General features: G+C 40.7%; 1 protein-coding gene across 1 annotated transcript in view; it reads left to right on the forward strand.

Moving 5' to 3' along the window:
- Window positions 1–12,763, forward strand: part of REC114 (REC114 meiotic recombination protein) — a 93,757-nt gene that overhangs the window by 69,902 nt on the left and 11,092 nt on the right. The window contains exon 3 of the mRNA XM_006731270.3: window positions 8,216–8,299. Coding sequence (XP_006731333.1) covers window positions 8,216–8,299 — 84 coding nt within the window. The remainder of the gene's footprint in view (window positions 1–8,215; window positions 8,300–12,763) is intronic.

The raw sequence follows: 12,763 nt of genomic DNA on the forward strand, positions 1-12,763 counted from the left end.
CTTTGTTTTGTTGACTGTTTCCTTTGCTGTGCAGAAGCTTTTTATCTTGATGAAGTCCCAAAAGTTCATTTTTGCTTTTGTTTCACTTGCCTTTGGAGATGTATCTTGAAAGAAGTTGCCATGGCCAGTGTCAAAGAGGTTACTGCCTATGATCTCCTCTACGGTTTTGATGGATTCCTGTCTCACATTAAGGCCTTTCATCCATTTTGAGTTTATCTTTGAAGAGTACACTGTATCTTGACGGGCACCGAGTAATGTCTAGAATTGTTGAATCATATTGCATACCTAAAATGAATGTAACACTGTGTGTTAATTATATTTGAATTTAAAAATAATTTTAAAAATGTAAGGTTTAAGCTGGTTTAAACAAACCAGCTGTTTGTTTTTTTTTTTTAAGATTGTTAATTATATGAGAGAGAGAGCAAGAGCACAAGCAGGGGGAAGGGCTGAAGGAGAGGAAAAAGCAGACAATCCACTGAGTGCGGAGCCCAATTGGGGCGGGGGGGCTCGACTCGGGGGCTTGACTCAGGGCTCCATCCCAGGACCCTGAGATCATGACCTGAGCCAAAGTCATATGCTTAACCAACTGAGCCACCCGGGTACCCCAAACCAGCTATGTTTTTTATCTTTTTGCTTAATAACAATTGGTTATGATTATTGAAAATTTAATTTTTAAAAATCTCAGTTCTTTTGCTTGCTTTCTTCTCTGTGCACATTGTTATCTTCATATTCTGTAGCAGCTCTTTTATCATGGATATTTTTTTCTTATTTTCAGTGTAATTTGAACCTTACAATCCCTGAGCTCCAGGAAAAGTGAGTCAGAAACACAACCCTGAAACTTAAGACAGGATCTAGTTTTTAAATAAATCAGCTGGCACCTGAACACCTCACATTCATCAAGAAGCCCTTTGAATGTTCTGGGCTTGGGGACTGGGTGGGTTGTCTAATGGTTAGTCACTGAGTTATTTTTGTAACCATATTCTCCTCTGCTGTTTTCCTCTGAATCAGGGTATTTGTAGCAGGTGTGAGCATATTTTAATTGTTATTTCCATAAAAGCAAAATTCTTTGTTTCTTCACAGCACTTATGATCATATCTGGCATGGTTTGAAAGCTTATTTGCCTAGCTAAATGCCAACAACCCCTGTGATGCCCTCCTGGCTTGCCTGCTCACACCTGAGAGGTGTCTGAAGCACTAAAGAAACTAGTTCAGTGATCGAATCGGCTGCAAGGGAAACAGCTTGGTTAGGGTGAGGGCATAAGGCATTTTTTTTTCACCATTCTTAGATATCAAATTGTCTACCTCTAATCTCTGCATCCATTTATTTAGGTCCTTTCCCCCCTTCTTTTGATGGCTTCCTTTCTGGTAACTGTTAATTATTTGTAATAACAGAGGCCAAGGAGAACGTGGATAGCTAAAATCTAGAAATGAACTTTGTAATTTACAATACTTGAAAACCAAAGCTTGTGGCTCTGTTTATATATATATGAAAGTGTCGTGTGGGGTCCCTTGGAATCGTGTGGCATTTGTGCCACTGCACCTCAGGGAGACTGTGTGGAGCTGGACAGCAGGAGGGGGTGGGCCACAGTGTGATCAGAGGACATGGTGGGGTGGGGGTCAGAAATTGGCACTCTGTCTATCTATGTTAGCCAGCATATAGTACATTGTAAGTTTTTGATGTGTTCAGTGATTCATTAGTTGTGTATAACACCCAGTGCTCATCACAACACATGCCCTCCTTAATACCCATCACCCAGTTACCCCTCCCCCTTCCCTCCTCCCTTCTGTAACCCTCAGTTTGTTTCCCAGAGTCCAGAGTCTCTCATGGTTTTTCTTCCTCTCTGATTTCTTCCCCTTCAGTTTTCCCTCCCTTCCCCTATGGTCCTCCATGCTATTCCTTATGTTCCACATACAAGTGAAACCAAATGATAATTGTCTTTCTCTGCTTGACTTATTTTACTTAGCATAATCCCCTCCAGTTCCATCCATGTCAATGCAAATGGTGGGTATTCATCCTTTCGGATAGCTGAGTAATATTCCATTGTATATATGAACCGCCTCTTCTTTATCCATTCATCTGTTGAAGGGCATCTCGGCTCCTTCCACAGTTTGGCTATTGTGGACATTGCTGCCTTGAACATTGGGGTGCATATGCCCCTTCTTTTCACTACATCTGTATCTTTGCGTTAAATACCTAGTAGTGCAATCGGTGGGTCGTAGGGTAGCTCTATTTTTAACGTCTTGAGGAACCTCCATACTGTTTTCCAGAGTGGCTGTACCAGCTTGCATTCCCATCAACAGTATAAGAGGGTTCCCCTTTCTCCGCATCCACACTAACACTTGTTTCCTGTCTTGTTAATTTTTGCCATTCCAACTGGTGTGAGGTGGTATCTCATTGTGGTTTTGATTTGAATTTCCCTGATGGCTAGTGATGTTGAACACTTTTTCATGTGTCTGTTAGCCATTTGTATGTCTTCTTTGGAGAAGTGTCTGTTCATGTCTTCTGCCCATTTCTTGACTGGATTATTTGTTTTTTAGGTATTGAGTTTGAGAAGTTCTTTATAGATCTTGGATACCAGCCCTTTATCTGAAATGTCATTTGCAAATATATTCTCCCATTCCGTGGATTGCCTCTTGTTGACTGTTTCCTTTGCTGTGCAAAAGCTTTTTATCTTGATGAAGTCCCAAAAGTTCATTTTTGCTTTTGTTGCCCTTGCCTTTAGAGACGCATCATGAAAGAAGTTGCTGTGGCACTCCTTTATTTATTCAACAGACATGCAAGATACAAAGATGGATGCAACACAGTTCTTGCTCTCATGGAGTTTGCAATAAAGTGGGATCTAGGAGGAGAGTGAGGTAGAATGACAGACGCATACACAGACGTGGTAGTGTCTAGCACCTCCCACCTGCTGATTCTGTGCACTTTATAGGTCTTATTTTCACTCCATCCCTGTGCATCACCTGAGACCCTCGACTATTTGCTACTTGAAAGTCTTGCTCCCCTTAGCTTCCACATGCCTCTATCCGAGACATAACTTCTTGGCTCCTATTCTTTGGATTGATGGTAAATTTGGTATTTTCCAGAGTATTCCTCTCTTTTTCCCTTTCTACCCTGTACTGTTAATTCCCAGCCATTTCCATCCCCGCACTTTGAAGAGATATGGCAGACTCTCGTCAGCAGCAGTGACTTTTGACCAGGTGAGGGAACAGTATCCTGAGCACGAGGGGGAGAGCTCCTGGGTGATTCTGATGCATTCTTCCCTGCCCTTGGGCAGCTCCTGTGTCTTTTTTTCATCTGTAGCACAGTCCTCGGCCATAGTAGGAGCTCAGGGATGGTAAGTGAGTCTTCAGTAGCGGCTTGTACAGTGTGCCTTAGGTGTACAGAACAGGGCTACTTCGCTGTCTGAGAAAGTCAGGAGAGGCTGCTTAAGGAGCCATCAGTTGAGCTAAACCAAATTCACCAGATGGAAAAGCCTTAAAGGAGATTCAAAGAAGTGGATTTTCAGAGACAGGGAGATGAATTACTAAAATCTCAGAATATATTAATGGCAAGTGGTTAGGTACAGAGGCTTCTTTACTAAATCCCAAAACATTAGGATGAAAAAGCTCTTTCTGAATCTTCAACAAGATTGGAGTAAGTCAAATAAAAGTAAGATGTTCTGCATCACTGGACAGGTAATAAATGTATGGGTCTCAGTGTTCCCAAGAAATACTGCCATGAAATACTCTGTTAATTTTAATAAAGAGCTTCATTCTTTCATTCACTGAAAACTTACTGAAGCATCTGCTAGTGTCAAACACTATAATTGGTGGTATATATACAGTAGTGAGCAAAACGAACATAGCCCCTGCCTGCATAGGGCTTACAGTCAAGGGGAAAACAGATGTAAAGCAAACAACACTGCAGCTGCATGCCTGTGATGGATGCTGTGAGCGCCGCAGGGAAGTCTGATAGGGTGACCCAAGTGAGATTAGGAATGAAATGAACAGTGATTAGAGGTTAATTAGGCAAAAATGTCTGGGGAAGAGGCAGAGAGAAGAGATATACAGAGTTCTAAGGCAAACTGGTTTGGACAAATTGATGAGGAAGAGCCCTAACATGGCTCAAATAAGATGCTGTCAGGGGCGCCTGGGGGGTTCAGTCGGTGAAGCGTCTGCCTCCGGCTGGGGTCATGATCCCAGGGGCCTAGGATTGAGCCCGCATCAAGCTCCTCATTGGGCTCCCTGCTCAGCAGGGAGCCTGCTTCTCCCTCTGCTGCTCCCCCTGCTTGTGCTCTCTTGCTCTCTGTCAAATAAATAAATATAAGCTTAAAAAAAAAAAAGAGATGCTGTCAGGAAGGAGGCCATACCTTTCTCCATGTGGCCACTGCACAGAGTCCTAAATGGAATGGCCGCTAGGTCAGATCCAGTAGCATTTGCTAAACATTGTGCTAGTTGCTGGGGCTTCCAGGGGGGTAATAAGACACATTCTAGAACCTGCCTTGCCTGCCCAGGGATTCTTCCTCACTCTATGAAATGTAGCCAGTTAGGAGATAAGTACAAGATCCTGTGAGAGCACAGAATTCTGAGAGGTCAGCCAACTTTGTCTTGTGGGGAATGGTTGAGATAAAGCTGGGTTTTCAAAAATCAGTGAAAAAGGAAGCCATTTCAGGAATGAGCTGTACAACAAAATCCAGGTGTGAGGAGCATGGCACATTTGCAGAACTGCAGGGAGTTTCATAAGGCTCTAATACAGCATTTATATGAGAGTCGAAGGAAATAATCATGCATGAAAGGCAGAGAAGCCAAATGTTAGAAATTTATATGCATCAAGGAATTTGAACTCTATCCCGCAGGTGTTTCTTACAGGAGGTGAGGGAGAGATGATGAGATAGTGGCATCGAAAGGGAGTGACTTCATCCCATTTTTGTTTTATAAAGGCTGCTCTGGTGTTAGCACAGATGGATGAAGAAATTAGGCCTGGAGGAAGGGGGGCCAGTTCCAAGGATACTGCGGGGATTTTGGGGACAACTGGCGGGGGTCTGTTGCAACAATGGCCGTGTACATGGGGAGAATGGTCAGGTGGAGAAGCTGTTTGGGCATGGGATCTCTGAGACTTGAAGATTTCATGATTTCATGGTGTTGAGGGAGGAGTGAGGAAAGGAGGAGTTGAGCATGATGCCCGGTGATCACTTGGGTGTCGGGCAGGTGTGCGTGACACCATTCACTGAGGCAGCACCACATAGGAGCGACAGTGTTTGTGGAGGACAGCTGTCCGGATGCAGCCGGGCATGCTCACACAGAGAGATGTGTGGAGCTGTCCGGTGGAGATGTCCTGTAGAACCCAAGCTGGACTAGAGACAAGAAGAGGTGAGATCCGACCAGGGCCAAGAGCCTTTCATTTCTTTTCTTTTTTAATCAACTTTTTATTCTAGAATAGTTTCGGATTTGCAAGAAAGTTTGTAAGGATAGTACAGAGTTCCCATGGACTTACCATTTCTTTAGGTTCCACTTCCATGTCTTCCTTGAGTTTTTGCCATAGTGGAATGGGTATCCCTGTTTTCACAGAGATTCCCATATATATGCAGAACAGGCTTATGTGGTTCAAAACTCAAAGCAACATAAAAAGACATAGAGTAAAAAATCTTCCTCCAGCTCCTGCCCCCATCTGCACTGTTCCTCCCACTCCCTACAGATAGCTAATTTTTTTTTAGTCTCATGTGTACTAATCCTTCCAGTTTCTTTTTAATGTAAATACAAGCAAATAAGAAGAATATACATTGCATGTTTCCTCCCTTTCTTATACAGAAGGTGGCATATTATGGACATGGCTCTGTAGCTTGCTTTTTGCTGAACAATATACCATGGAGATCAATACAGAACCCCGCCCTGTCAGAAGGTAGCAGTGGGCCAGCCATGCATGGCTGCTGGGCACTCGAAATGTGGCTGGGGGACTAAAAACCAAGTTTAAATTTAATTTAAAGTTAAATTTTAAAATGGCAGCAGTGTAACTTATGTTCCCATTAAATGTCATTGTTTTGGTGGAATGACATTTCACTTTAACCATCAAAAATAGTGTCCAAATTGAGATGTGGTGTAGGTGTACAACACCCTGGGGGTCAGAAACTTAGTTTACATTCTCTGTTTTGATACTACCTTAATGTTTTACAGTGTTTACATGTTGAAATAACAATGTTTCTGACATAGAAGTTAAATATTAAAATTTTACCAACTGCTTTTTATTTTTAAAATGTGGCTATTAGAAAATTGAAAATTACATATGTGGCTCAAATTATATTTCTCCTGAACAGCACTGATACAGAGCATTTATTATTTCTTACAGTTGGATACTGTTGTAAAGAGTACCATATTTTATTTAACCAGTCCACTGTTGATGTATACTTGAGTTGTTTCCAGTCTTTTACTATTAAAAACGCAGAAATCCTTAACTCTGTCCTTGCATCATTTCACACGTGTGCAGGTGGATCCGTGAAATTTTGAATTCCCAGGATGGGAGTTGCCAGGTTAAAGAGTATTGCATTTGTAATGTTGATCCTGCCAAATTATCCTCCGTAGGAGTTGTACCAGTTTGGGGGCAACTGGGTGCCTCAGTCGGTTAAGCATCTGACTCTTGATCTCCGCTCAGGTCTTGATCTCAGGGTTGTGGGTTCAAGTCCCGCATTGGGTGTGAGTTCACGCCCAGCAGGGAGCCTACTTAAAAAAAAAAAAAAAAAGAGTTGTACCAGTTTGTGCTTCCACCAGCAATGTGTGTGAGTGCCAGGGTCCTTGTATACTGCCATTTTACACTACATACATGTTTGGGATCTAATAGTGAATGCATTTCTTTTTGCTAATTCTGAGAGTTTTAAGAAGAAATCACAGGGGCGCCTGGGTGGCTCAGTCGTTAAGCGTCTGCCTTCGGCTCAGGTCATGATCCCAGGGTCCTGGGATCGAGCCCCGCATCGGGCTTCCTGCTCTGCAGGAAGCCTGCTTCTCCCTCTCCCACTCCCCCTGCTTGTGTTCTTGCTCTCGCTATCTCTCTCTGTCAAAAAAATAAATAAAATCTTTAAAAAAAAAAAAAAAAAGAAGAAATCACAGATGGTTTGCCTAACTTCTTTTTTCATTACAAAAAAAAAAAAACCCTAGTATTAATGATGAAACTCTTAGAATCAACATTTTAGAAGTGACTCTTTTTCTTTCTTTTTTAAATGAAAATGCTGAGGAATTAACACCCAGTTTTCCCAGGCTCTAAATATCTCTGGAAGTTGTGGTTTCTCTGTATACAGATTTAGAAAGAGAGACGCCGTGAGGGTTTGTATTTATAAGGGACGACGTTTTCTTCTGTTTTCTAATTGTTGGAGTTTTTTCCGACTCCTCCCAGATCCCTCCAACAGCCTCCCCTGGCTGTGGGTCGGCTCCAGAACAGTACAGGGGAGACAACGGAGCCCAGCAGGGGGCAGGCAGGATTTGCATACGGCCAGTTGTTCTGTTCCTGGGATCAGTTTTACTGAATGCTGAACGCATTCTCACTTAACGGGCTTCTTAACCGAGGAAATCCACTGACAACATAATTGGAGCTTATGAGTGAACACAGTGGTTAAACAGTCAATTCTATTTACTTTATTATCAATAAGCTACAGAAAAAAGTTCATCTTTTACCATTAGGATCTAACTGCTGTCTCTCTTTTGAGACTAGTGTGCCCTCTACTGCCCTCTTTGCCTTTTTTGTTTTTTTTTTTTTCAGACTGAGATGAAGACATTCAGCATCCAAGAATAAGTTGCTTCAATTTTTCCATTCATAGGAATCTGAAAATAAGATTCTCATGAAGAGAACTCTCGCTATGTAGTTAGAGCTGTGTCAGATAAGCTAATAAATTAGTATATTGGAAACCCTTACCTTTCAGGAATATAAGCTAGTATTTTGGCAAATCCTAGAAATGTATTTTATAGCAACTATGACTGTGGACCTTTACTATCTTTAATATTTTATTGATTTTCAATATGAAAAGATCAAGCAATAAAAGCTGAGACTCTTACTGTGGATCAGGTGGGAAGAGCACTGGGCTCGGGGACTTACTGGAAGGGTCATCCTTGGCAATGGGTGAAATTGAGCCATTTCTACTCTGCTAAATTTCAGAATAAATGTACAACTTTCTAATAGGAGGCAGCTGCACCAGAGCCATTCTTCATGTCCCTTTTTGCTTCTGTAGCTAATTGTTTTAATTGTTTTGTTTCAGGAAGGGTTTTCACTCATTGGTAGCAAGAACTGGTTGAAGATTGTGAGACGCATGGATTGTCTGTTGTTTGGAACAACAATAAAGGCAAGAGGCCCTGTGGCCAACTGTTTTAAGCCAACGATCATACCCTTCTCATCTTCTAAATGTGCATGGCGGGGGTGGGGGTGGGGGCTTCTTCTTGCAGGTAAAATGGAACTGGCCTGATTCCGTATGTTTCAGAAAGGTTTGCACTCTGAGCAGACCGTGAACCCCGGGCTGCAGGGAGGCAGGAGCCCAGTGAGCGAGAGGGTGTTGCTGAGGAGCCAAGGGAGCCAAGGCTTTGATCTGACGGAGCAGCCCAACCATTCTCCACTCCCCAGGCACACGCTGGGGGGACGTGGGGCACTTCATTGTTTGGCTTACTATTTTCGAATGCTTTACTGAGTATGTCTTTTCATTTTCCCTCTTTAATATTAAAAAGACACATACAGACTAATCATCTGGATTATTTTCTTTTGGAAATAACTATAAAAAACCAATCTGTTAACATTCATTGAGTAGATATTATTGAAATTTAGGTGAAAGATCCTAATTTTTCATGGGCTCATAGACTGAGAGTTGGAAGAGCACCTAATAGAGCATCTAAGGGAAAGGTCTTAGCCTGGGGTCCACTCCTCCAAAGGGGCCTTTAAGAATTCAGGGGACCATGGATTTTCACTGACCTCTAATTGAAATTTATCATTTCCTTCAGTTATGAATGTGGGCATCAGACACAGTCGTATTAGACCTTTGCACCAATAGAAGTCAGCTAATTTCATACCACATCACAATTTCTGAGAACTTCAGTGTCAGTCATGCTCATTGCTGCCTCAGAATTATGGTGGTCATTAGACCCGCTGTTAGATCTTTTTATTGCGTATTTTTAATAAGCATATATACTGTTAGTTCACAAATTAGTGTTTTAATATTGTAGTAGACTTCTTTAGGATAATTGGTTTCCTTTATAATCTAATGTATTTTATGTGATTAAAAACGGTGTTTTGAGAAGTCGTCCGCTGGCTTCACCAGACTGCCAAAGCGGTCTGCAGCACATACTCAAAAACCCTGTTGCACATTTTCAAGAGCTCCTATTTTCATTTTATGTATGAGGGAATGGAATTCTACTTCCACCACTAGGCCAGGTTATAACTCGTCAGAGAGCCGGGCCACCCACTGGTCTTCTGACTCCCGGCCCTGGCCCGCATCATGCCAGAACAACACGACTTTGAACTCGCAGATTTTTTTTTTTTTTGATAAGTACTGTACAGCACTGTAAATGTATTTGCTCTTCCTTATGATTTTCTTAACATTCTCTTTTCTCTAGCTTACTTCATTATAAGAATACAGTATATAATACATGTAACATACAAAGTGTGTTGATCGACTGTTCATGTTATGGGTAAGGCTTCCTGTCAATAGTAGGCTACTAGTAGCTAAGTTTTGGGGGAGTCATAAGTCATACTTGGACTTTCAACTGCGTGGGGGTCAGCACCCCTCACCTCTCACTCTAGAGTCAACTATATATGTCTTTTAAAAGTTACACCATGCCATATGTCTGATACCTGAGTTTTAACTTTTTCCTGATACATATTACTATTAAAAATTTTAACTATAAAGAGCAAAATAAAAACCAAGCAATTTGACCACTCAAAAATAATCATTATTAACATTTGAAGTTGTTAGTTGACATATATATTCTTTCAGTTAGGATAGCATTCACATGCATGTGACAGAAAATCCAAGCATAATGGCCCCCCAAATTAGGGGTTTATTTTTTTCACTAAATACCAAATCTAGAAACAGGCAGTTGCTAGCATTGGCTCAGCAATTTCACAGTGCCAAGGTCAACATCTTTGCAATTCCGCTGGCCTCTCCCTCATATTTACAAAATGGTAGCTGTAGCTTGACTGAATTTCTATTCGAGGAAAACCAGCTTCTTCGTCCCTTTCATAAAGAAAGCATAAACTTTCCTATAAGGCTTCTTTCTACTTTCCACAACCCCTAAAATAGGTCTTCTTATGTCTCATGGACCAGAACAGTGTGATGTGGCCAGTCCCAGTTTGCTAACATTAGCAAAATGAGCGTTTGGCTTTCCCAGCCTCTCGTATGTATCTGCTCATGGCAATGAACAGTGTGTACCATATAGATAATTTATACATTTGGGATTGTATTATACAGAGTGCTTTGTTCCTGCTGTCTTGTCATGTAACATTACATCAGGAATGTGATCCTGAGTCATGACTTTCTTAGTCTTTGAAAATGTGATTCTTCATGGCTACATAGCATTTTATTGTTTGGATGCAACATGATTCGGCTAACTAATTCCCGAGTTTTCACTATTATAAAAATACTTTGATTTTCATAAGGATATATTTACAGGGTTCTTGAGATAGGAGTCCTGGAAGTATGTGTATTTATTTTGTAAATCTGCCCTCTCTATAGGTCACCCCTGTTTCTGTAGCACTAGTGAATTTAAGAATGCTCATTTATCCAAATTCTTTGCAATAGGGAGATATAATTTAAATTTTAAAGCTAGCTTCCAATCTGATTGGCAGAAATGAGCATCTTCCTTTAATTTGCATTTCTTTGGTAACTAATGAGAATGAACATTTTTTGTGTATTTGTTAGCCATCTATATTTCTTCTTTGAATCACCTACCTACTGGTTTTGACTTATTTTCCTCTTCAAAGTATTTAGACAGAATATGTATAGAGATTACAGTTATATACATGTAGAAACATATATATTCTACATGCTATATAGAAGTATGTATTTATGTAATTTGTGTAATTTATATATATATGTATATAAGTATTGTACATATATATAGATTTTAGAAATATTTAAGGTTAGGAAGCTTTTGCCTACTGTTACTGTGAATGGTATTCTTTATCCCAAAGATATTTCTAGCTGCTTATTATTAGACTATTTCTGAATTAATTGAAATTTGGCTTCCTCACTAAACTTAACATTAACTCTGATTTGTTAATTTTTTAATTCTTAGGAAAGTGATTTTATAATCTACACTGACAATTTTATTTTTTTCCAGTAGTTTATATTTATTACTTTTCTCACCTTACTGAATTACCTGGACCTTTCAGAACCTAATTTCATGATTATAGGTTCATCCTTGACCTCTTATTGACTTGAATGGCAAGTAGTATTTAGACGTTAAGAACATTTCTAGCTGTTGATCAGATATTCTTTAACATGTAAGGGAGGTATTCTTTCAGTTAAAGTTTACCTACTAATTCTTTTATCAGGATTACGTATTGATTTATCAAAAGATTTTTGACACCTTCTCAAGATCATGTTTATTTTTTTCCTTTTTGTGATCTACTGATATAACAATATTGAACCAACAGATTCTTTTTTTTTTTTTAAATTTTTATTTATTTATTTGACAGGGAGAGAGAGACAGCGAGAGAGGGAACACAAGCAGGGGGAGTGGGAGAGGGAGAAGCAGGCTTCCCACTGAGCAGGGATCCCGATGCGGGGCTCGATCCCAGGACCCTGGGATCGTGACCTGAGCTGAAGGCAGACGCTTAACGACTGAGCCACCCAGGTGCCCCTGAACCAACAGATTCTTTTTTTTTTTTTTTTGCCTTACCTGGAAAAGGATATCTTTGGTGTTTCTTGCCTTGGATAACTTTTAGTTAACCATATATTATGTAACAAACACCATTGTTTAAGTTGACAAATGGAAGAAGTATTTTGAAATAAAGTTTTTATTCTGTTAACAGCAATTTAATATAGCTTAAATTCTGTGGGTAAATAAAAGATTATATTTCTTTTCTCTCTGGATGAAATAAGCAGATTGTTTAAGTTCTGCCTATTTGCAAATTGGGCTTCCTTTTTTTCAGTAATTCTGATCAAAATGGTCCAGGTTAATCGGCTAACAGTCATCATTTAATTACCTATCTGCAGGGACTTTGGTTTAAAGGAGTAAACATAAACCACTGTCCTCTTTACCCCCAGGAACTCACTGAATCATGTTTGCATGATTTTGTCTGGCCTAAGCTTGATTTCAAAGTAAAGCATCAAAGAACGTGTTGAAGCCCCTTCTCTCATTCAGTCCTTTTTTTTGTACTCCCCTGTCCTTCCTTTTCTATGGCAGAGGAATTCTCTACCAGCAGTAGGAAAAATTGCTTTGGTTGGGGTCCTGGTAGTGATGGGAAACTTCATACAGACAGATCTGGGCAATGAATCTAAAACCAGCAGGAAAACCCAGCAGGTCGGTGAGGCCTTGTGTCTCCTTGGCTCTCCTCCCACATGGTGCTAACCAGGCCCACGTCTTACACGTGTAGCTGGTACCGTATGACATCAGCCAGAGAGCCTGCAGCTTAAGAATTGCCAAAAGCAGATGCTGTTCACACCTGTGAGTCAGAATTTACTGGGCATGGTGCCTCCCAGAAGGTGGAGCTTGATTTTCTTGTGAGTACGTGATCAGTGTCTGGAGGCAAGCCCTTATCCTTCACTTTTGTTTCCTCAAGGTGTCTGTGTGAAGGGAGTTTTCTGCTTGTTGTAATA

The sequence above is a fragment of the Leptonychotes weddellii genome, chromosome 9 (assembly GCF_054177405.1).
Source record: "Leptonychotes weddellii isolate Sample4059 chromosome 9, ASM5417740v2, whole genome shotgun sequence".
NCBI lineage: Eukaryota > Metazoa > Chordata > Mammalia > Carnivora > Phocidae > Leptonychotes > Leptonychotes weddellii.